The sequence below is a fragment of the Melanotaenia boesemani genome, chromosome 21 (assembly GCF_017639745.1).
Source record: "Melanotaenia boesemani isolate fMelBoe1 chromosome 21, fMelBoe1.pri, whole genome shotgun sequence".
NCBI classification, from domain to species: Eukaryota; Metazoa; Chordata; class Actinopteri; order Atheriniformes; family Melanotaeniidae; genus Melanotaenia; species Melanotaenia boesemani.
In genome coordinates, this window is record NC_055702.1 from 7,089,805 (window position 1) to 7,112,093 (window position 22,289).

Sequence of the window (22,289 nt, forward strand, 5' to 3'; positions counted from 1 at the left end):
CAGCATGAAAATATACATTTAATGTCTTCATACAAATATTGCGGATTATAAAATTATACTGAGGAACCAAAAACAAACACACAAACGTTATTATACAGGCATCGTATCTGTAGAAGGAAAATATAACATGGGACATTGCTTTGGTCTTCACAGTGGCTATGTTTTTATGTTTTTGAGATGGGGAGACATCTCAGGAAGATGTTTTTTTTTTTGTTTTGTTTTGTTTTTTTACTGAGGACAATGATTCAAAACAGTGTCTTTTGTTGTACAGAAAACTAAATACATGATTCTAGATTTTAAACAGAGGAAACGTAGTGTGACTTTACTACAAAATATCATTCAGTGCAAGCAGCTTGCTATTTCAGTGATGTGATGCATAAATCTCAACGGCACCGCCCACATGCAGCAAAGAGCCACCTACCACCACTTTGAGCGGAAATGAAAGTAGTATTTTCTGGAACAACTAAATGGATCCATGACTAAACTTTAAACCCAGTCCTGGTGAAGAACAGGGTGAGTACACTTGTCAGCCATTAGATTTTGTTTCCTTATATTGTTGCTGAGGCCAGCTGATTATATATGGGTGTTTGAAGGCAGAACAGATTTATCAGTGAGTCTAATCCCACCAAGTGATTTCACTAAATACTTGTTGCATATTTTATCTCATCAGGAACTAATCTTACTCTTTGCCAAGCCCCTCAGAGTGTTTACCAGGTATACAAAGACACTTTTTATGTAAAATTGCAGAAATACAAGAATGTCAACAGTGTCACATTCGAGTCCACAATGGAAATTATATTCACCGAATGGGATAAAGTCATTTTCACTCACTTGTCTACAGGGGAATGAATGGTTTTCCAGTCGGCCTTTTTCACAGAGGACATTTCAATACAACAAAAGAAGGAAAAACACAGGAGTCTATTTCATTAATGATTGCCAATATTTCATTTAGTCATAGGTTATTTAAAAAACACCCTCTTTTTAATATTTTTTTTTTACGACTTCTGAATACTTGCAGATTCCACACCCTACAGATAAATTTAGTACAACAAAGTCTGCAGGAATGAGAGAACATGCCTTGCACCTTCCCACAGCTGGAAATTTATCACCACCATATAGTATGTAAATCGATTAGAAATTGGTACAGAAATTCGCAGCCATATTTGAATGCAACAAAGCTATCATTAACGTTATAACCACCTCTTAGGGTAAAAATTTCCAGTCTGAAAAAAAGTCTACAGAACAATTATCTTAACAGCTGTGATATTTAATATATTTCATATTGCGGTCCCTATGGTAGCTTTTATAATGTGTTCTACTCTCATTCTACAGTAAAGTAATTAAATTTACCAGATTAAAGTTTAAAGTTTTGTTTTGCTTTTTTTTTTCTTTTTTTTTTTTAAAGGTGGTGCATATAAGAAATGGAAAAACTGTTACGTGCATTTGATGCAAGGTGTCAAAGCAACATTTTTTCCAAGTGTTATTGTTCAGTTACTGTGCATTAGAATATACAGATGTTTATGGTACAATTTACACCCACAGTATTATTTTCAGTCAAGTATCCAGAACGTAACAGCACATTCAAAAGGAGGCATGACATAACATTTGTGCCATAAGTCTCATTTTCATTTTTGGTCCCAACTTGTAAATTTACACTACTCCTGTAAGAAGTAAGACACACATTTGTGGTTTATGGTTTGGTCGTGATGCAGTTTTCATAAAATCACCCAGAGTGTAGCCACTGACATTAGCACCTCGCTCTGATTCACTTACACTTACCATGGCATGTTGAATGTGCAGTGTCCCACATTAACAGCGTGGGCCGCATCCAAATAACTGTACTAATGACAGCTGACTGCTGACAGAGTGGGAGTGTAATGTTAAACCCAGCAGGGAAGGTGGAGTCATAACCATCACAGGAGGAGGACAGTGAAAGGTTGAAGGAAGTTATTCACACAAAATCTTACAAAACTGTGAAAAATGACCAAGAATTTGCTGTCCTTTAACAAAGGGAGTGAGTACTGACTCGGTGAATAAAAGGTAAATGCCTTTTGTGTGCAACAAAAGTCACAGTTGCTGTGTGGCTCATTTTACTCTGCACATTTTTACATTTAAGTCACTCATTTGTTTGTTTGTCAAGCAAACAAGAAGCAGACAGTTTCCACTGAGACTGCACAGGAGAGCAGATCTGGGGGTAAAGAAAAACATGTAGCAGACAGTAGTGCAAAAAAATATGTTAATAAAAAAAAATGGGAGGGTCAGATTTCTGTTGCAGCAATCTCATCAAAGTTGATCTCATTGCCGCTGCCCTCATCATCATCTCTACTCTCCAGTTCCTGACTGAGCTCCTGCAGCAGCTGTTCAAGCTCTCGGTTCCTGCGATACATTTGTACATAGTTCTCCTGTAGCTGTTTTTGGTAGCGGATAACTTTGTCCTTCTCCTCCTGCCATATTTTACGCTCTTCCTCAAAGTTTTCTGCCTGCTGCTCAACCCTCTGACGCTCAAAAGCCAGTTCAGATTTCATGCTGTCCATCTGTACCTTGATGTTCTGCAGAGCCTCAGAGCTGCTCTGCCGCTGGGCCTTGGCCTCATCACTCTCGTAGGCGAGCAGGTGCTCCTCAGCTTCCTGGAACACCTGACACTGTCTGTTTCCTGGCCCCTGATTGGTCAAAGTGTCTCTGAGACGAACCAACTCTTCTTCAAGGCGTCTCACCTTTTCTCTGAGCAGCTCCGCCTCACTCTTTCGACGCTGAAGCTCGTTCTCGCACACCTCCAGTTCCAAGGTCCGAGTGCGGGTTGAGCCGTGGGCCTCCTGGAGGAGCACCTGGGTGTTTGTTAGTTCACCACGAGTCTCTCTGAGTTGGCTCCGTAATGAAACGATCTCCCCGACACGCTGAGCTAACTCACTCTGCACCTCTTTCAGCTGCTGCTTCAGCAACGAGATTTCTCCAGACTTCTGACAGACCTGGGAGAAGAGAAACGTTTAGGTCTGATTTTAATTAAACAGATTTCTGTTTTAAACCTTTTGTTTCCCTTTAATTATAAAGATGAGTGAAAGTTTGAATAAAATGCCTTCTTTAAAATTCAAGTATTTTTACTGAAAAGCTGTGTCCTGGTGTTGACATTAATCAAAAAAAGCTGCAAAGATGAACTTTAATTGATTTATGTTTGGTGCTCACAAAAGATAAAATTCTGTTCTGTTTGTCTACAATGTTCATCAAAGATTCTTTGTAATTGTTCTTATACAAACAAACCACTAGTTATGCTGCCTGTCAGACGCTGACGAGGGCCCAAAAATCTACATTCATCTACATTATTGCAACCTCCTCTTTTTATTTCCTCATAACTATATTGTGAATTTCTGTGGTATAACTTGGATGCCAGTCAGTTCAAGGAATGTTGGCTCACCTCCCACTTTGTCTCCTCTAGTCGAGGCCCCAACTGGATTTTCTCATGCTCATAGGAGGTGCAGCGCTCCTCTAGCTGCTCCCTCTCCTTCAGAAGTTGAGCAAAGTCCTCCTGTAGTTTCTTCTTCTCCTGCTGGAGCTGATACACCTGCAGCCATGACAAATGAACAGTGAAAACATATTAATTTTGCTGTAGTTTAATCATATACCAAAATATCTATTAAAGAAAGTTAGATTGTTTTAAGTGGTCAAATATTTTGTTGTAAAAAGGTTTAAAATTCAGTCAGGTTCATTCATAAAACCAAAATTCTTAAAAAAAAAGTCCCAGGTGGATTTAAAACCTTTTCAGCATAAAATACCCTGAAATAACAAAGACAGAATAAAACACATCTGAGTGACATAACTATTCAACAAAGACAGTTGAAGTGACTAAATTATAGTTATATCATAATTATTATAAAACAAGCTATTCTAAATATGTTAACATACAATATATTAGATTTATTTTTTAAAGAAGAAAAAGCTGAATCCCCTTAGGTTTTATCTGCTACCGGATCTTGTGTTTTGAATGTTTTGCCAGCAGCTGATGCTTTGTTTGAACAGATTATCATCAGTATGTTCTTGCTGGCCATGACTGAATTTCTGACCTGCAGCTGAAGCACCTGCTGAGCACGTTGGGACTTCTGAGAGGCTACCTGCATCCTGGTGGCACAGCTCTGCCTCAGCTCCTCTAGCTCCAACTCAAAGCGTTTCTGCTTCTCCTCATAAACCTATGACAAAAACACAGAAAAGCAGGATGAAAAGATGTCAGTCATTCATGGTTTAAAGGACTTCTATCCTTGAATTTGGACTTGACTTTTAAGCACCTGACATATTGCAGCTTCATTCTCATCCAGGTTCTCTCTGAGTTGCTGCAGCTCCAGGTCTCTCTCCCTCAGTTTGTCCTCCAGATCTCTCACCACACCTTCATAACCCTCCACAGGCCCGGGAGAGCGCCCACTGGATCCGCTATCAGAAAGGGGCTGCACCCGGCCACTTATCGAACCGGAGCCTGTGCTCTTACTGGAAGACGAGCGTCCGCTGTCTGAGTTGCAGTGTACATGTGCACTGACTGGCGGGACGGTCTTTGTGGGCTCCAGGTGGCCGACAGGAGCCTCTCCTGATGCCAAACTGTAGCTGGTTCCATTGTAAGGCGGCAGGCTGGAGAGGGAGTTGCGGCCTGAGTCAGACAAGGAGCAGGACTGGCTGCTTCCACCACTGGCGTTACGCCCTCCACTGTAAGAACTGCGTTTCTCTGAGCAGGAGGGCGACACTTCTCTGTGGGTGGGGCTGAGCAGGTTCAGGTTGTTTTGGCTTTCTGATACATTGGCACAATGACGAGGGGAGAGATACTGCATGGAGGAACGGTTCTTGGGAATGACAGGTTTGAAGGCAGTGGGCCGCAGCACTGTTTTCTCCATGTTCTAGTTAAGAAATCAAAATGGAACAAATGTAGAGACAAAAAAAGGTTGACAGAATAAATATAAACTGAATGTACAGAGGAGAACAAAGCTTTTAGTAAATATTACTTTTCAGTTTTAACGTAAAAATAAGAGAATTTCTGAAAAGATAAAAATTTGTCACCTTCTCCAGTTTTCCTGACACTGGAATCAGTTTTGGAGGCGGTCCCCCCATATTTCCATTTAATCCAAGCCCTTTAGTTTCCTCATGATCACTTCCTGGGCTGGCAGGTGTAACATGGTTGTCATTCCAGTCACCTACATAGTCTTCATTTATATAAGTATAGTTCCCATTCCCAAACTCCTTTTCCAGCCCTCTGCTAGTTGTGGAGCTCTGTTTCATGAGAGGTGGGATGCTCTGCAGTAATGGGTCTTGTGGTGACTCAGAACCCAAACAGGAAGCTCCTGGTTTGGGCCGTCGGACTCTGTCCCCCAGCTCAACACCAGAACGGTGGTCCTGGTAGGGGCCTGGGCGAGTGTTGACGAGGCTGCTTACAGAACCCATGGGATCCAGAATGGGGGGTGGTGGGTTGATGGGAGGTGAGGGGCCCGAATGGTGTCGTCTACGAGCTCCTCCACTGTGGCCAGGGGTGCGGGGTTCAGCAGAAATGGGCAGAGCCTGAACCAGGGCCATGGTGGCAGCTCAGAGGGATCACTCGTGCTGAGAAAGAAGAAAAGGGTGAGTCTCACCAAAATTGTCAAATTCATTTTAAAATATCCAGGTCATTCAAAACAAGATTTGTCCTTTTCAAATGGCTTCCTGAGAGTCTCAAGTGTAGGTCTTCAATTAAAATGTCACTATTTTGTTGTGTCAAGTGTCAGTTTTTGTCAAGCTGCTTAAGAAAAGTTCAGGTTATTCTTAGGTTTTTAAGAGCCCTGAATGTTAGAGTACAGTCTGTGAGTCAAGTAATTTCAAATGTAAACATATTCTTGTCATAGCTGTGCTGGTAGTGTTTTTATATAACTGACACCAAGACCCAATGTTGTCTTATTTACCAATCTTACTAGGAAAGTAATTAAGTGGCATGTTTTCCTTTAAGAGTACAAACAGGGTTTCTTCAATCTCTTCACAAGAATGTTCAAAGAATTTTTCTCTATCTAATGCATGTTTAAAAAAAAATAAATAAAAAGGACAAAGAAAAAATAGTGACCGAAGAACACAGACGTCCCACAGGACCACAGTGGCCCACACACAGAGAACCAGTACAGGCCATTCAATGAATCCAGTCAAGCAGCAAAAACAAGGCTTGAGGCATGAAGCTTGCGAGGCATGAAGCAGCACCAGAAAGTGGTCTCTTTCGATCTGAAATGTAAAATGGTTTCCAACATGCTGGCATTTTCCTTGACAGCAACAAAAGCTACTGTCTCCACACATCTTATCAGCCTTAGGTCCAGCTAAAAGTTCAAAGCTGTGGATGTATATCAAAAAGCAAAGCAGGGTAGAGGAGACAGAGGTATCACATGCAGGAGTACTTTTGGAGATAGAGTTCCTAAGTAAATCTACAGGTAGACTAGAATATGTACACTTGTGAAAAATAAAATGTAGGAGAAGTGACAGACTTACTTGTTCACACCTTCACTGTCACAGGACTGGTGGTAAATATTGACATTATAAACAGGCAGACAGACACTAATATCAACAGTTCCTCCTGTAGCCTTTAAATTCCTCTGTAGAGAACAATGGCCAGCAGGACGCATGATTATGAGGTCATGCTTCACTTATGACAAAAACAACAGTAGAGCCCGTTGTGCTCTAAAAACATCAACATAATGAGTCAGAATGTCAGGATATCCTACTTGTAGGCGTGTCTTGTTCTAGAGTTTCAGGCAAGCAAATCACAAATATATGACTCAAGGATTTTAAGTATGTCGAGACTGCAGCTCTCAGTACATCACTGACAAACTAAATACAACAAAACTAAGACTCATTTTACCTGCTCTACAACCCTCTTTAGGTATGTGAAAAATGTATGTGAAAAAGACAAAGAGAAAGGCCGTCCCAGAAGAGGTTAATAAAGTGAAAGAAGGGGTCACAACTGGAATGCTTTCCAGAAAAAAATTCGTGAGCACAGCAACCCAAACAGGGTCACAACAAGTCATGTCCAAGCTGCCAAGTTTACAGAAAGCCACTTCTGTGATTTGACTGATTACCGCCCGCTAATCAGCACCATTTAAATCTGGCTGATCCCTGCTTAGACTCATACGTGTCTAAGACAAATCTGGCACGACAGTATGTTGTTATGATGCATGAAAACTGAAAATAGAAAGAAATGAGCAAGTCGCTTACTTGCAAGTTGGTTCTATGTCAGAGCAATTTTAGTATTAGCCCATACATTACCTTGCTGTTCTTTAGCTAGAAAGTCAAAGAAAAGTGCTTCAGAGATTTATGTTGAATCCATTTTGTCATTGCCCTGTGGGACAGTGAGATCAGGTCATTGATTCTCTTTGGTTGTTCAGCTAATGCAGTTTAAAAATGGAGTTTGAAATGTGTGTCAGTGCCTTGTGATGAAACATAAGAGAAACATGTGGTGTTAAGGATGCACACTTAACAGTCCCAATGAGCAGAGCTAGTTAGGTTATTCTTACATGATTTTTCAATTAAAAAAAGAAAAGGGGGGGCCTGATTAGTTCATGACAATATTTATAAAACATAATCGTGTATGATACTCTGGAAATGAGACAACCATCCAACTAAAGCAGTGTTTTTATGGCTTATCTCCATAGCTGATCAGACAAGGTTCCCGCGGGAAAGTTTAATGTGTAGCAGTCATTGAGCTCACCTTGTTAGTTGTCAGTAATGGAAAAGTGACCCATGTGTTTATTCATACCAGAGCAAAATGAAATGTAAATAGCTTTCAGAATTAGAAAAAAGGCGCACATGGCCAAAAAGGGCTGTGTACTTAGAACTAGTATCACAAAGACCTACTCAATCTTGTAATTTAAGTAGAAACTCCATTATTTATTTTTTTAAATAATCTGAAGGATTTATCTTGCATTTGCTTGGATCATTATTTCTGATCATTTAATGTCCACAAAGTCTGGCCAGATCGGTGAATAAGTCCTAATCCCTCAGGAAACCATGAAGGGCCTCCTCTACGTAAAGCACAAGGTTTCAAACTGTTTTTAAAGCCTCCATCATGTTCATGCGTCTTGGTTTCCTTCTTGTTGTCATAGTAACCAGGGCCTCGAACATAAGAGGAAGGGAGGAAGGGGAGGGAGGTCAGAGGGCCAACAGGGAGGCCAGGACCCTTCTTAGCATCTTAAAGCTTTCAGTCATTCTATAGCACTTGCAGTCTCCCAATTACACTCTCGGTTGGCCTAATGGAAAGTAAATGGTCATTAGCAACTAATGACTACAAGACTGATTCAAAACATTTTTTATTTATATTTTATAAAAATAGTAAAGAAAAGAAAAACACGGTACATGGGTAATACTTCAGCCACTGCCATAGTGTCTACAGAGTCAGCTGATTCTGGCTATGAGCAGAGTGTTTTTGTCTGGGAAAACCTTTGATGGTTTTAATGGTTTTCAGTCAGTCAGTCACTTCTCCAGCTGGAGGAATGTGCGGTGCTCCAGCTAAGAAGACTGCAGACTAAACATGCTGTGGTCAGCCACAGTTTTTCTGATTTCTCATTCACAAGCCATAGTTTGAAGGAGAATTGAAAAAAAAAAGCCCTATCAATCCTTCATGGAATCTGCTTTGTTGTTCAAGACTGGAAACTGTAAAATAAATCAAACTGAGCAGAAACAGGAAGAACAAAAGAACAGAGGAGGAAATGTGAAGCTCACCAGAGCATTTAGTCATTATTAGTGTCTGGTTGGCCATAACTAACTAGAACACTGTGCAGAGGGTGTGAAACAATACCCCTGATAAAGAGATGTTTTAACAACATTCTCTTCTCTGAGACTGGACTGAGATGGTCCAGTCATACTGGGTCAAGACTGGGCCAGCTTTGTAAATAGACTTTTGGGTCACCTATGCTCAAGCTTTAACCCCAGCAGTACATAATGCACATATGTACACATATTTAAAAACTGGAGCCCCAACAATTGAAAGAACAGACTCTAAACTCTGCTGCTGAGTTTCTGATTCAGTCCTAACTGTAATCAAAGTTTCTGTGTATTAAATCACTTTCTCATAATTTCATCTCTCCTGGTGGATCTGCTGACGCCCAAAATTAAATCTCCTTTGTTTTGTTTTTGGTTAGCTCACACAAATCCAAAAGAGAATTCACCACCTATTAGTGCTCTATCACATCTTTTTCCTGATCCAAAAACTGCAGTCATCTCAGAAAAACTCTTGACTCTGACAGCCATAGATGTCACCCATGACTGATGTGGTTATCACATGGATCACATTTAACATAAATTAACAAAACCACATTTTATCAAAGAAGTATTGTTTCAACAGCTTAGATACCCTTTTAATCACATATAACCGAACAACTGAGTAACAAAATGTGGAAGACTATAACTTATGCTTAGCAATTTAAGATCTAAGTTGCAGATCCGTCTGGCTGATGAGGCATTGTACTAAAAACTCCAGTGGCTCCCACTGGGAATTGTTTTTCTCTAACACAAGGAAAGTCGGCTAGTTAATTTTACAAATCTGTCTGTGGTGGAATTGGAGCCAGACAGTGATGGAAAATTAAGACGCAGAGATCAATATATTCCAGTTCTTGCTGAGATTTCAGTCTACAGGGTCAGCAGATCTCATTGTATGTATGATGTGAAACCGAGTCTGTAGTCTGCTCTGAATATTCCACTCAGATGCCAAACTTCAGCGTCTGACAATCAGGATTTTATAACCATAGCTCCAAATGTTTTTTTTTTTTTCTTTTTTTTTCTGTTGGCATAAAGTCTTGCAAAATTCTGATGACATTGACTGGCATGCAGGGTAGGCTCTTGTCTAACTGCATCTGAGACTGGCATTTAGAAACTTTAGTGGTATGAAAGCCATTTTACAGAGGAAGTTTATAGTAATACAGTGCACACAGTTTATTGGCCCTGCCTGCAATGTCACACAACCTGCTTTGAGACAAACTGAAAGAGCTTGCACTAAATACTTCTTTGTTTTTAAAAACTGTAAAACACACAGCCACAGAGGTGAAGCTAAAAATATTCCTCACACCAGATGAACTGTTGGAATAGTTAAAAAAAAAGTGAAAAGGAAACTGTGTTATACTAGTCCTTATATATGAGGGTATAACTCAGAGTAACACCTAAGTTTCAATGAGGGATGTAGACAGAAAGAGACCCAATAAAAAGAGGAGAGTGCCTCCGATTTCAGCAGGGAGCGTCTGCATGAGGGAACAAACAAATGAGTCTGCAGATCCCCTCCTCCACTCACCATCTTTTCTGCCCAAACTTCTAAATCCCACATTTTGTTGCCCCCCTCCTCCCATCCTTATTCTTCCCCTTGTCTTTGGAAACTAGAACATAGAGGGAAAGTGTGACAAAGCTATTTTGGGTCTGAAGACAACCTACCTTTCTACAGCCAGACACCTCAAAGACCTGAAAGAAACTACAGCCACCTCGTCAAATATTAATAATTATGCCACTGTTGAGTAGCTGTCAATAAGGTGGAAACAAAGGCTTCTTTAATCTGTTTAATTCTAAGTATATGCTATATTATATGCAAAATAAATCTACTTAACTGACAGAATTGGAAACCAGAAAGCATTTAGCCTCATGAAGGCTCACATGTTTGATTGGATGATTCACTGAACACTGTCAATGACTATATTGCACTGAAAGGGACCATAGGATTCTGTTCAAACACACATGCATTAGTCCACACTTAGATAAAAGTCAAGACAAGCTGCATGAAATCTGTATTTTTGATTTTATAAGCAGTATCTGTTAAAAAAAATATATATATATATATATATATATATATTTTTGGAGTAGCAGTAGTTCTTTGATAAATCTGTATTAATAATGCAATTATATTATCTATTAAATGTTTTATGTGAAACAGTAATCACCACACAGTTCTCAGGTTATTTATTATTCAAAACCTAAAAGATATTCAGCTTAGTTTATATCTAAAAGGAAAACATTTTCACATTTGAGAAACTGAACTGATCATTAAAATAATTGCAAAATAGTTTGCCACATTTTATGGGAATTACTACAATAAACTAATCAATTACTGCAGTTTCTTTTCACAACTTTTGCATTACGTGCTACTGTTGACTGTACAAGTTAATCAATGAATCGAACAACTGTTGTCAAACATCCTGTTACCTTTGCTGTCAAAGCAAACAAACCAACTTCCCTTTTCTACAACGGTCACATTGTGAGTTTCTTACCCCCGTTTGTTAACTGCATAGCTGCTCTGATGTCTGAACAGCTCCTCCTGATCACCCAGCTTCAGCTACGATGTGTCTCAGGTTTTAAGTCAGCTGCAACACTATGTTACATTTCTGACTACCCCTCCTTAGGAAAACTTCCCTAAATCCCCTCAAAAAAGGAAAAAACATAAATGGCTCATTTTCAAACCAAATGTTCCCTGTGTGAATGAGAGCACAGTCTCCTCCCCTTCCTGTGCTTTCATGCTCTCCTCCTCCTCTCTGCACAGTCCAGCCTCCCTCTCTCTTGATATAGATACACCTCCCTACTCCACTCCTCTCCCATTTTCTTTGACCAAAAGAAGTAGACTCTGCACAGTCCTCAACAGCTTTTGTTGGGCAGTAAAAAGGAAAAAAGAGGGGGAAAAAACCAGAAAGCTAGGGGAAGGAGAGCCGTTAGATAAAGATCATTTTGCTCTCCCTTTGCACCTTAACAAGACAGTACATTTACAAAAACAAATTAAAAGAAGAGTTAGAACTACAGGATCATACCTGCTCACTTTAAAATAAGTTGAAGAAGCTGACTTGAGATCTTTTTCTCTATTTGTAATCGAATTGTTCCATTGATACAAAACAAAAACTCAAGAAAATTGGGATTAATTCAAATTCAGTAATTTCAATGGATGGATGGATACTGTAAAATTGTAATAATACTACCCTTTTGATTAAATATTTATTAAACTCTATATTGTTCAAAACAGCCATAAAGCTCTATGCTCAGAATAAAAGGACAATTGGGGAAATTATTAAAAGAAAGCTGCCAATATTAATTACAGAGGGAAAAGACCAACACTGATATTTCTGGAAATAAAACAAAACAGTATATTTTAAGATTATGGATGCAATGAGGTGCGTTTCAGTCACTTCTCCTGTGATTCTCTCGTGGAAGAATTAATGTACAGTGTCTGGCCAAAAAAAAAAGAAAAAAAAGTCTCTACCTGGATTTAACTAAGCAATTACGTATGAGCCTCTGATTGGATAATTACTGCATGAGCAACAAGTTGTTTAACCCTAAGTGATGCAATGAGGAGCTTTTCATTTCTTAAACAACCATGTGGAAAGACACATTCTCTTATATTAGAAAAGATGTTAGTCCGTTTAAGAAGGGTCAAATCATTGGCATGCATCAAGCAGAGGAAACATCTAAGGAGATGCAATACGTTTGGAAAAAATCCTGAATGATAATCACTTAAACATTTGGTAAAATCAAATCAAAGAAAAACACCAGTAAAACTCAGGGCTATGTTTAATAGTGAAAGAAAGAACATTTCCACACACACAATGTGAAGGGACTAAACAGCTGTGCAGCCATAAGAAAACCACTAATCTGTGAGGCTAACCGGAGAAAGGCTTCAGTTTGTTAGGGAGTAAAAGATTGGACACTGGAGCAATGGAAGAAGGTTGTGTGTTCTGATGAGTCCAGGTTTATCCTGTATCAGAGTGATAGGAGCATCAGGGTAAGAAGACAGGCAAATGAAGTGATGCAGCCATCATGCTTAGTGCCTACTGTACAAGCCTGTGAGGGCAGTTGTGATCTGGGGTCGCTGCAGTTCATCAGGTTTAGGTTCAGCAACATTGTGTCATAAAATGAGTTCATCTGACTACCTGAATATACTGAAAGACCAGTTTATTCCATCAATGGATTTTTTTCTTTCCAGATGGCACGGGCATATTCCAAGATGACAATGCCAGGATTGCCTGGACTCAAACTGTAAAAGATTGGTTCAGGAAGCATGAAACATCATTTTCACACATGGATTGTCCACCTCTGAGTCCAGACCTGAAACCCATTTTCAGGTCCCAAAGCATATCCTTGAGATATGCTGGAAAAGGCTTTGTGCAGTGGAAGGACTCTCCCATCATCAATACAAGATCTTGGTGAAAAATTAATGCAACACTGGATGGAAGTAAATCTTGTCCGATTACAGAAGTTAATAATCAAATTATCAAAAATACTGCTGTAATCAAAGCTAAAGATGGTTCAACGAAATATTAGACTGTGGCCTTTAGTTTTGGTGGTGACTTGTTTGGGGGGCCAGGCAGAGTATATCAACTCTCTTTTTGGACAGTTGCTGTTCTCGTTCTGCTCTCAAAGAAATCAGCTGTGCGCTACAGGGCTGTTCCAACCGTCTCCAAGAACAGGTAAAGAACTGGGTTTTGTACTTTTTAAACGTGCTTACCAAAATTGTAAAGCAGAACATGGACGCCATGAAAGTCTGTACTTTTTGAAACAGCTGACCAAAGTCGCCAGCTGCAAGATGGTGGATTCTGACTCCGTGACAGTTTGTCTCCTTCCTGTTCAAGCTACAAATAAATACACACTTCATTCTCGGATGTTGTTCTAAACAGCTGTTCATTCGCTTAAGAGAAGAACTGAGCTGTGAAGTAATCGAACTTGTGACATGGCTCTTTGTATTCTCAGGTTAATCCATTTGTTTAATATACTAGTTTTTGGTATATACCAATAAAATAAATAAAATTGCCAACATCATGATACAGATTTAAAATGGTGCATGGGGAAAGCTGTCATAACAACCCCAAATTTTTAACACTAATAATCACAAATTTTATTCAATCAGCTGGTTCTTGTCTGCTGTTCGTTGCTCATTAAGTTGACATTTTAAATGTTCACCATAAAGCATTCTGTGCTAATTTGTGCCTCAATCAAACATTATCAGCTCAATTTCTAATCTTTGACAGATTTTTTAGGATTCTACTATCATAACAATTTCTAACATCATGAGTAATCAGGTGGCATATTTCCATAAGTTTATCATCTGACAAAGGCTGCCTTCAGCCTTCCGATGACTTGTAATCCACTATCTGGTCAAAAGTCAAGAGACAACAGTAAGAGAGAGAGCTGTCAGTAAAGCTTAGTTCATGCATAAGAAGAGGGGTAAACTAGGGTACGAGAAGTAGGCTATGCCCTGCCACAGCCTTACACACACACACAAACACAAATCTGTCCCTCATTTCAACTCCCTCTTTCCCTGCTCCCAGAACTAGGTCACACTGGTAGGCAAAGTTTGTCCTTGAAACGTAATGCCGAGGAGAAAGTTCATGGTCATTCTTGATGATGTCTCACAGGGACCTCTGGATAAACACTGAATGTGCCACAAGTAAAGCCCTGTAGGGTCTCAGCCAAAGCAATAGAAATCACTCACAGCTCCAATATTGAACAGCACACACCATCAATCAGCCAGCTCGAGGCCACCAGAGCTGGCAGAAAGACGCAGGCTGCAAATAACCTTTGTGAATGCCACCATTAACACTGCTTCCTTATAGGCCAGGGGGCGGGGGGTGGGATACATGACTCAGCCCCCTTTGAGGGAGTTGATTTACAGGCTGAAACAGGAAAGTAAAATAACAACAATGTGGCTTCTTCCTTCCCTTCTGCTGGACAAACAAAACAAAATACACAAGGGGAAATTAGAATTAAATTTCAGTCAAATCCTGGTCAGGCTTTGTAGTCACATTGGGTCTGTCAGGTGGCCTCTAAGTTTATCCTCCTCAGACACAAAATATTTATAATCCTACAGAGAAATGCAAAATAACAGTGAGCAAATTTCCAGTCAACACTATAAGTGGTTCCTTAGAGAGCACAATTATAATTTATCTGCATCTCTTGCGGAAAGAAAGCAGGTGGTCATCCATCATAAGTCGAGCTACCATCTCTCTGCGGTCCATCAGCCTGCTTCCTTCTATATTTTCATAACAACAGCTCCAGTCTGAGACCAGAAACCGACAGAAAGCTAGGCCATCCATCAGTGTCCGGGCTGCCTCGGCATGGGGACATCACTCCCATTGGAGGCTGCAGCTAAAACTGGCCTTGACCAGCCGGCTCTTTGGACCACTTACCTCCAAAATAATCCACCATGGCACAAAGCAATCCACGAACACCTCAGAAATAAAAGTGAGAAAATTTAGCTCATGGAATGAGGTGGACCAACAGTTTCAAACCCAAATATAGAGTAGGGAGAGAAAGATATCTCTGTAGACTGAAATAAGCACTCCTATTAGGTCCAGTCATAAATCCACACATATGGACTCGCATTATGGAACTGGCAGGGATCTAACTTGACCACACTGATTTATAGCTTAATGTGCCGAAGAGATCTGAATTGAGCATTCAACTCTGGAATTACAGCAATACGCTATCCTTGATTAAGATCTGTTGCAGAGAGGAATGTGTTAACATCCGCACAGGATGCAAACTGGTATGTGTGTGTAGCATGCTGAAGCAATTTATCAACATCACTAAAGTCTCAATCAGAAATGAAACTGCTCAAGAACAAATATAAAACCAGCAACCTTGTGAGTGTAATGTAAGAATATTTAAAGTTTGCATAAATCCAAACTTAAAAAGCAAAAAAGGATGGCAACACCTGTTTAACAAATCAGGACAGCTTTAAAAAAAAAAAAAAAAAAAAAAAAAAAAAAAGTTCACCTTTATTCAAATTAAAAGCACATTTTGACCAAAAACCTGCTCTTACCTGTCAATGTCACCCTGTCTTCAGCTTCCAGAGGCCTTAGAAAAGCACGTACAGGTCTGCCGACCATCACAGGAGCTCACACCAATGTGCAGACCATTTTCTTTTTGCCTTTCTGTTCTCTTGAACTGATGGGATAAAAATGCAAAAAAAAGAAACACACATTGCTGAATCAGCACAAGAGAAGCAGTGAGACCATTACCACTGTGGAGAACTGGAAAACTTGAAATGTGACAAGTGTGTTTATAGAAGTCAGCAAGAAAGAGGAAAGTCTGAGTCACACTGACAAAAAAGCTTCACATGGAGGAAGGTTAAGACTGAGGGGGATTTTCCACATCAACAAGAGAGAAGACCAATCAGAAAACTTGCACCTTGTTTACATAACAGCCATCCCCTGTTTAAAGGTATTTCAATTTCCAAAACAATTAGTTATTAAATGACCACTGATAGTTTTTTAAAGGTCATGCAGTAAAATCTTTATGACACTTTTATGTAATTAATACAATTTTAAGCTGAAAATAACTGCTACCTAAACAATCAGGGTTAAATGTAACCGCAACAAAGACACCATCCGGAAAGAAGTAAATTCCATCTGCAGTTCATTAAAGTGTTGCATGTTTGCTAAAGAAATGTATGTTTGTAACAAAAGAGCATGAGAAAAGACTCAAAGTTAAGTAGACAAAACCACATATATTTTAGACTAAATATTCAGTCATGCTACTACTATCAAAACTTTATCAGAGATAATATAATGTGACCTCACGTAACATCTAGCATACTTATGTTTTCAGCAAACAGCACTTAGCCATGTTTACCGTTTTCCAGAACTACATGTATTAATACATTTGTATATTAAAAATTGCAGTTAACTTTCAAACTTTGCCTCATTCATGCCATTCTTTACCAGGCTACCTCATACAAGTGTACAAATAAAAATCACAAATCTCCCAATAATGTAAGTACGACAATAGAGACAAACCAAGTAAAGGGGCTGTGCAGCACCCTTTATATACATATATATGAAGTAAAACGTAAATATTAATATTTAAGTAAAAAGTTTTGATGAGTTAATAATAGATTGAAATTGTGTAATTTGAGTGAAATGGTTTTAGCTAGTTTAATCCACTTTAGAGGCAGAGAAGTTCTTCTTGGTGTTCCTCACCTCTTAAATCTTTAAACCTAAACCAACCATATTACTGAACTTTTTCATCTGAGCATGGATCTTTTTAAAGGGCCCCATTAATAATTTTTATATTTTCTGTCACCTATAATCATAATGGGACAATGTCAGAAATTTATCTTAATTATGTTAAAAGTTTAAAACAATTAATTTAAAACTAATGGAGTCCATGAATACAAACTGACATGGATTTAACTTGTAAAAATGATTAATTTCCCTCATTCAGTTTACTGAAAGTTTCTCTGTAATGCATGCACCTATAAGATTTTCTAGGTTGTTGTCATGAGGAAAAGTTGTGTTTTTGTAGCTTTGTCACAACATAAAAACTGTTGTGCTGTAAAGCTGTTGCTGAGAAGAAGAATGAACACCCCAATATATTAAACAGACAACCAGTTTCATTTTTGCATGGATGTGAGGAAATGAAAACTAATGGCATCTGAAAACTAATGGAAAAGGCTTTTTTTTATAATTTGCATTAAGCAAAATAAACAGTTTTCCTCATGCCCTAAAAAAAGAGAGAGAAAGAGAGAGAGAGAAAGAGAGAGAGAGAGAGTGAAAACTAAATGAGAGGGGGTTGGTATCATCTGATTAATATGCATCCCATTTCATCAGCAGGATCAGGATGTTTGCTAAAACTAACATTATCAATTGCCTGCAGGGGTACTGTAACTGAAGCCAGGGCATCAGCTTCTCCATCTGTGCTTAACACATGAGGCAGACAGATGAGTCCTGAGGAGACTGTAGCTTCCCACATGTAGCTCAATCCAGAGGCTTTCCAGTGGCCCTTTCTAGATGTTGAACATTAAGGACAGGCAACTGAATATACTTAGAGCTCTGTAAAGTAACACCTTAAGAACTGTTTTAACAGTCAACTAATGCCACAAATAGCAGAAACAGGTGTTTACCTAAGAGGGCCACACCCTTACCTGCTATTCCACATTGAAGAGGACAGTCCTCATTAAAATGAAAAACCAAACAGCAGAGGAAGAGATAAAGTGAAGCAAGTGCACTTAATAAAGAGTCAAGAGCAGTGCTATCACTTATTTCATGAAGTTAGCCATTCACCAATCAGGCACTTTAAAGACTTCAGTATAAATACACATCACTGTTGCTTGTTATCTCACCCAAAAGTTAATCATTAATTAATAAAAAGAAAGATAGTGAGGAACTACTCATTTATATTTGGAAGTATGAGCAAACTTGAACTCAATTCTTCTCGGAAATCTGCCCTGAAGTGCACTGGCACTGCTTTCCTCACAATTCAGAACACTCAAAAACAGTGAAGCAGGTAACCAAGAATGAGATTATTTACTTCCCATGTCACGTGTTCTTACATTCCCCTTGATAACATCATTCACTTGCTCCTGAACATACAAAGACTAAGTCACAAATTAATGGCTTGTAGGATCACAGACTGAAACTCTAAAAGACAAAGCAGAAGCTGTTTTTTCTTTTTTTTAATAAAGGAATGATGACATATGAAGGGAGGAACAAGGACAAGGATTACATATTAATCTGAAGGCAGGAGGATCATTGATGATCTAGTTAAAACTTAATTTTTCCATACTCTTTCTTTTATTTCAAGGTCTAGCTTTTATTGAAAAAAGCACATCACAGAGATTGCTTTTTGTAACAGATTAAAGTGAAATCAAAATTTTATGCATCAAAAAGTAAAAAAAAAAAAAGGGGGGGGGTATTATTATTATTCACAGCTAAATAAACACTCAAAAAGATGTGACAATTTCTTTTTTTTTTTAATACATATTTTTGGCTTATTACTGGCAGAAGGAAAAGGCTAAAAACATCTGCACATCACCAAAATTTCAGGATAAATGTCATTCATTTAATGCCATTTCTACCACCCAAGTGAATCAAATTTAACCCAGAATCTGATTGAAAGTGTTCAGTGGCTACCTCCCTACATCTGCTTAAAATGTGTAGTGTAAAATCTGTTTTTAGAGCTTTTTGATCAGCTGCTACAGCTGGATACGGGCCCCTATTTTATTTGAAAATAGTAATCAATTTCTGCTAATACAAGTCTGGACACAACTTACGAACAAAATAAAAACACTGCAGGAAAACTCATGCAAAACATTATGGAACAAAGATATCAGAACATTATCTATTAAAAACTGAACAGTCTAAATTCAAGTTCTGATTACATTCATAAATATAAATAGTGTGTGCAGTAGTGAATGTTTGCACGTCTGCATACAGATGGTTTACAGTGACCCTGTACTGTGGTCAAGAGGGTACATAAAACAGGATGAGGCACAGGAAATAAATTTAAACACCTACTGGGAAGGGAAGTATAAAAGTAATGAGGATAAATTATGCCCTGTATTTTCCAGACTTACAGGCACACACACAAACAAAAATGCATGTAGAAACAGATCCATGAAAACACACTAACATGGTGCCAATAGACTATTAAGGACAGGGTGGTGTCCCACTTCTTCCCTATCCAAACACCATCATCCCAAACAGCTTAGGTTTATTATTCTAATGTTCAATGTGTCAAAGGTTCCAGGCAAGATGAAAAACTCAAGAAACGTGGGAGCATCACACCATTAACAAAGGCCATTCAGAAAATAGGGAAGTAGTGCAGCACGAAAGGACGTGCAAACACCAACATTTACACCACTCTTGGTAGTGATACAGAGGTGATGCACAGATGAGACTAGGGGCATGATAAGAGTGTATATGTTAGAGAAAACAAGAGAAGACAAGAATACAGAAATTTGGATTTCAGCTACAATTTCCTCTGTTTGTTTAAAAGGATAAAATAGGCAGCCAGTGGGAAGTAAATCCACAGGGACACCAGCATGCTAGTCTTGTTTGGACAGCCCACATGGAAAGCATTACATTCCATCTTAAACAGCTCAAAATCTGTATTTTCCTCAGACATCCTCATTTAGGATCATTCAAGCCAAACCTCAAACATCCTCCAACATTTCCCAAACCTACTGAAAGAAAACTGCACTTTTGTTCTGTGCAATGATGATTCAAAGTGATGCTAAATATTAGCTCTCTAAAACATTTTTAAGTAAAATGCTGTGAAACATGAACACTTAATTTAAGGACAACTGGCTGATATAGCTGAACACCAGATTCATTATTTTAATAAGTTTTTATTCAGTGATAATTATTACATGAAAATGACCTCCAAGCAATGTCTAAACTTCCTGTCATTCAAGTTTTTCCTCAATTTGAAGTTTTAGAAAATTCAGTTTTCATTACCAGTTATGGAATTATTATTTTCTTGATTCTCTGAGTGTCTAATGTTTAATTTTTTTATCTGTTTTGCAGACATAAATCAATTTTTTGTTTTTATATGCTAGCCAAAAACAAATGTAAACTCTACAGTGAGAACTAAGAGTCAAAACAGTCATCCTGTTTTGGTGAGGATGGACTGTGCATTATTTAAAACAACAAACATCTCCTGTCCCATCAGTGTACACAGTCTGGACCAACAGCTCTCCACCTTCATTACTTCAAATCCACTTCCCCCTCTGCCTGCGTAAACCCTTATGCAATGCTGTGACGCAGCTACAGTAGAACCCACCACCCACCAAGCTTCTGATTCGCACCTTCGTTCTTTCAAACCACCTCCTCACCTTTCAGTCACTCAGTCACCCACCACATTGTCAGTGCTCAAAACGTCAGTGTTTGTCAGCATTGGTGGACTTTTGTTATACATCATCCAAGTCATCTATTTTTCTTATGTTTGATATTTAAGTTTGTCAAACAGCAGTATATGTGTTAAACAGACTGTATGATGTGTCAGAAATAACACATACGTCAAGGAGAAATGCATTTAAAAATATCCAAACAACCAACCTTGAGGGAGGGTCGTCCCACTTACATAATGCAAGTTCAGTTGTACACTTAACCCCCCTATGAGAAAACTAGATTAATAGAAAAAGGGAAAAAGGTGTATTGTAAAAGCAATGTTTTCAGAAAGATTCTATGGCACTTTTTTTATCAAAATTTTTTAGGAAGCCAAATAAAATTCAAGAAGCAATTGTGGTTTTCAAGAATAACATACCAGAAACAACTAAAAAGGCCACAGGATGAAATTTCATGGTGGTTTAGGATGTATGGTTTAAAAAGAGAGTGGTGGGGATAAATATTACCTTGCTAAGTAAAAGTGAATGCAGGAAACAAAGGAAACCGGAAGGAATCAAATAAAAGAAAAGGGTTTATATATATATATATATATATATATATATATATATATATATATATATATTTACACATATATATATATATATAAGGAAGTGACCCCAAACTTTTGAACGGTAGTGTATATACACCTCAGAGATATCTCAAAGAGATCTCAGCCATTGCCAAAGGAAAGTCACCCGTGAGGCAATTATTCTGTAATAAAATAGAAAGTCACACCTCCAAATGAGCATGTCTGTGGCTTCTTTTGGTAACACTGCATTAATGAGTCAGCACTGACATAACTAGCCTAAAGTTGTGTAGGTCACTTGTGTGCAGCCAAAAGAAATCTGACCTATGGGACCTCATAGTGTCCTCTATTGGCTTAGTAACACTGGTTTTGTGGTTTGCAGAGTGGGCCTCTTGTAGATAAAAATCTCTGCAGCTCTATGGTGAAATCAGCTTGCAATAATTAATCAGTAGTGTGAATATGACAAATTTTCACAGTTTCAGAAATTTTACCTCTTTAGTTTTCTCTTTCGAATAAGGTCAGCTAGAGTTTGCAAGTGCATTTTAATTGTTTTTCTACACAATCTGGCATTTTTAAGCAATCCTTTCCCAGCAATAGTTGGCAAGAGTATTGTTGTAAATTAGTGTTTTGGCTATTATTTTCATAACGCCCAGCTTGAAATAAACTGGTGTATCATTTGCTGCTCAAATTACTGACATATTTGTTTTCTGTTCCTGTGCTTTCTCGTATCCCTGACCTCAGTGAGAAAGACTGTGGGCTACACCGCAGTCAAGAGGTTGGGAGATGGATTACAGATGGACGTCAAGCAACTGAAGAGTAAGTGAGTGATGACATAAGTGGTAGTAAAAGTGTGTGAAAAACATGAATACCCAAAAGGAAAAAAAAGGAGCGAGGTAGGAGTGAAAGATGCTGCAGGCCTGCTCTGTAGATTGGCACATATGGGCCTCCCTGCAGCAGCTGTGAATGTCATGATCACACTAGCTACCACCTCAATCACAGCTGCTCATGGGAAAAGGAAATGTTTTTCATGTCCCGTCTCCTCCCTCCCTCTCTCTCTCTTTTTAGAGCATGCAATCATCCACAAGTAACAACAGATTATGAAACACAGTGTACACTGTAAAATATCCTCCTGACAAGATTTACTTTTTGGTATAAACCCAGAT

The 22,289-nt window shown here is 38.7% G+C and overlaps 1 protein-coding gene across 1 annotated transcript in view; it reads right to left on the minus strand.

Moving 5' to 3' along the window:
* Positions 1-139: 139 nt before the first annotated feature.
* The window catches only part of LOC121632566 (leucine zipper putative tumor suppressor 2 homolog), a 31,099-nt gene continuing 8,949 nt past the window's right edge, over positions 140-22,289 (minus strand). The window contains exons 2-7 of the mRNA XM_041974170.1: positions 15,755-15,879; positions 5,032-5,568; positions 4,275-4,871; positions 4,056-4,178; positions 3,410-3,556; positions 140-2,966 (exon numbers count right to left, since the gene is read on the minus strand). Coding sequence (XP_041830104.1) covers positions 2,259-2,966; positions 3,410-3,556; positions 4,056-4,178; positions 4,275-4,871; positions 5,032-5,541 — 2,085 coding nt within the window. The 5' untranslated portion in view covers positions 5,542-5,568; positions 15,755-15,879 and the 3' untranslated portion in view covers positions 140-2,258. The remainder of the gene's footprint in view (positions 2,967-3,409; positions 3,557-4,055; positions 4,179-4,274; positions 4,872-5,031; positions 5,569-15,754; positions 15,880-22,289) is intronic.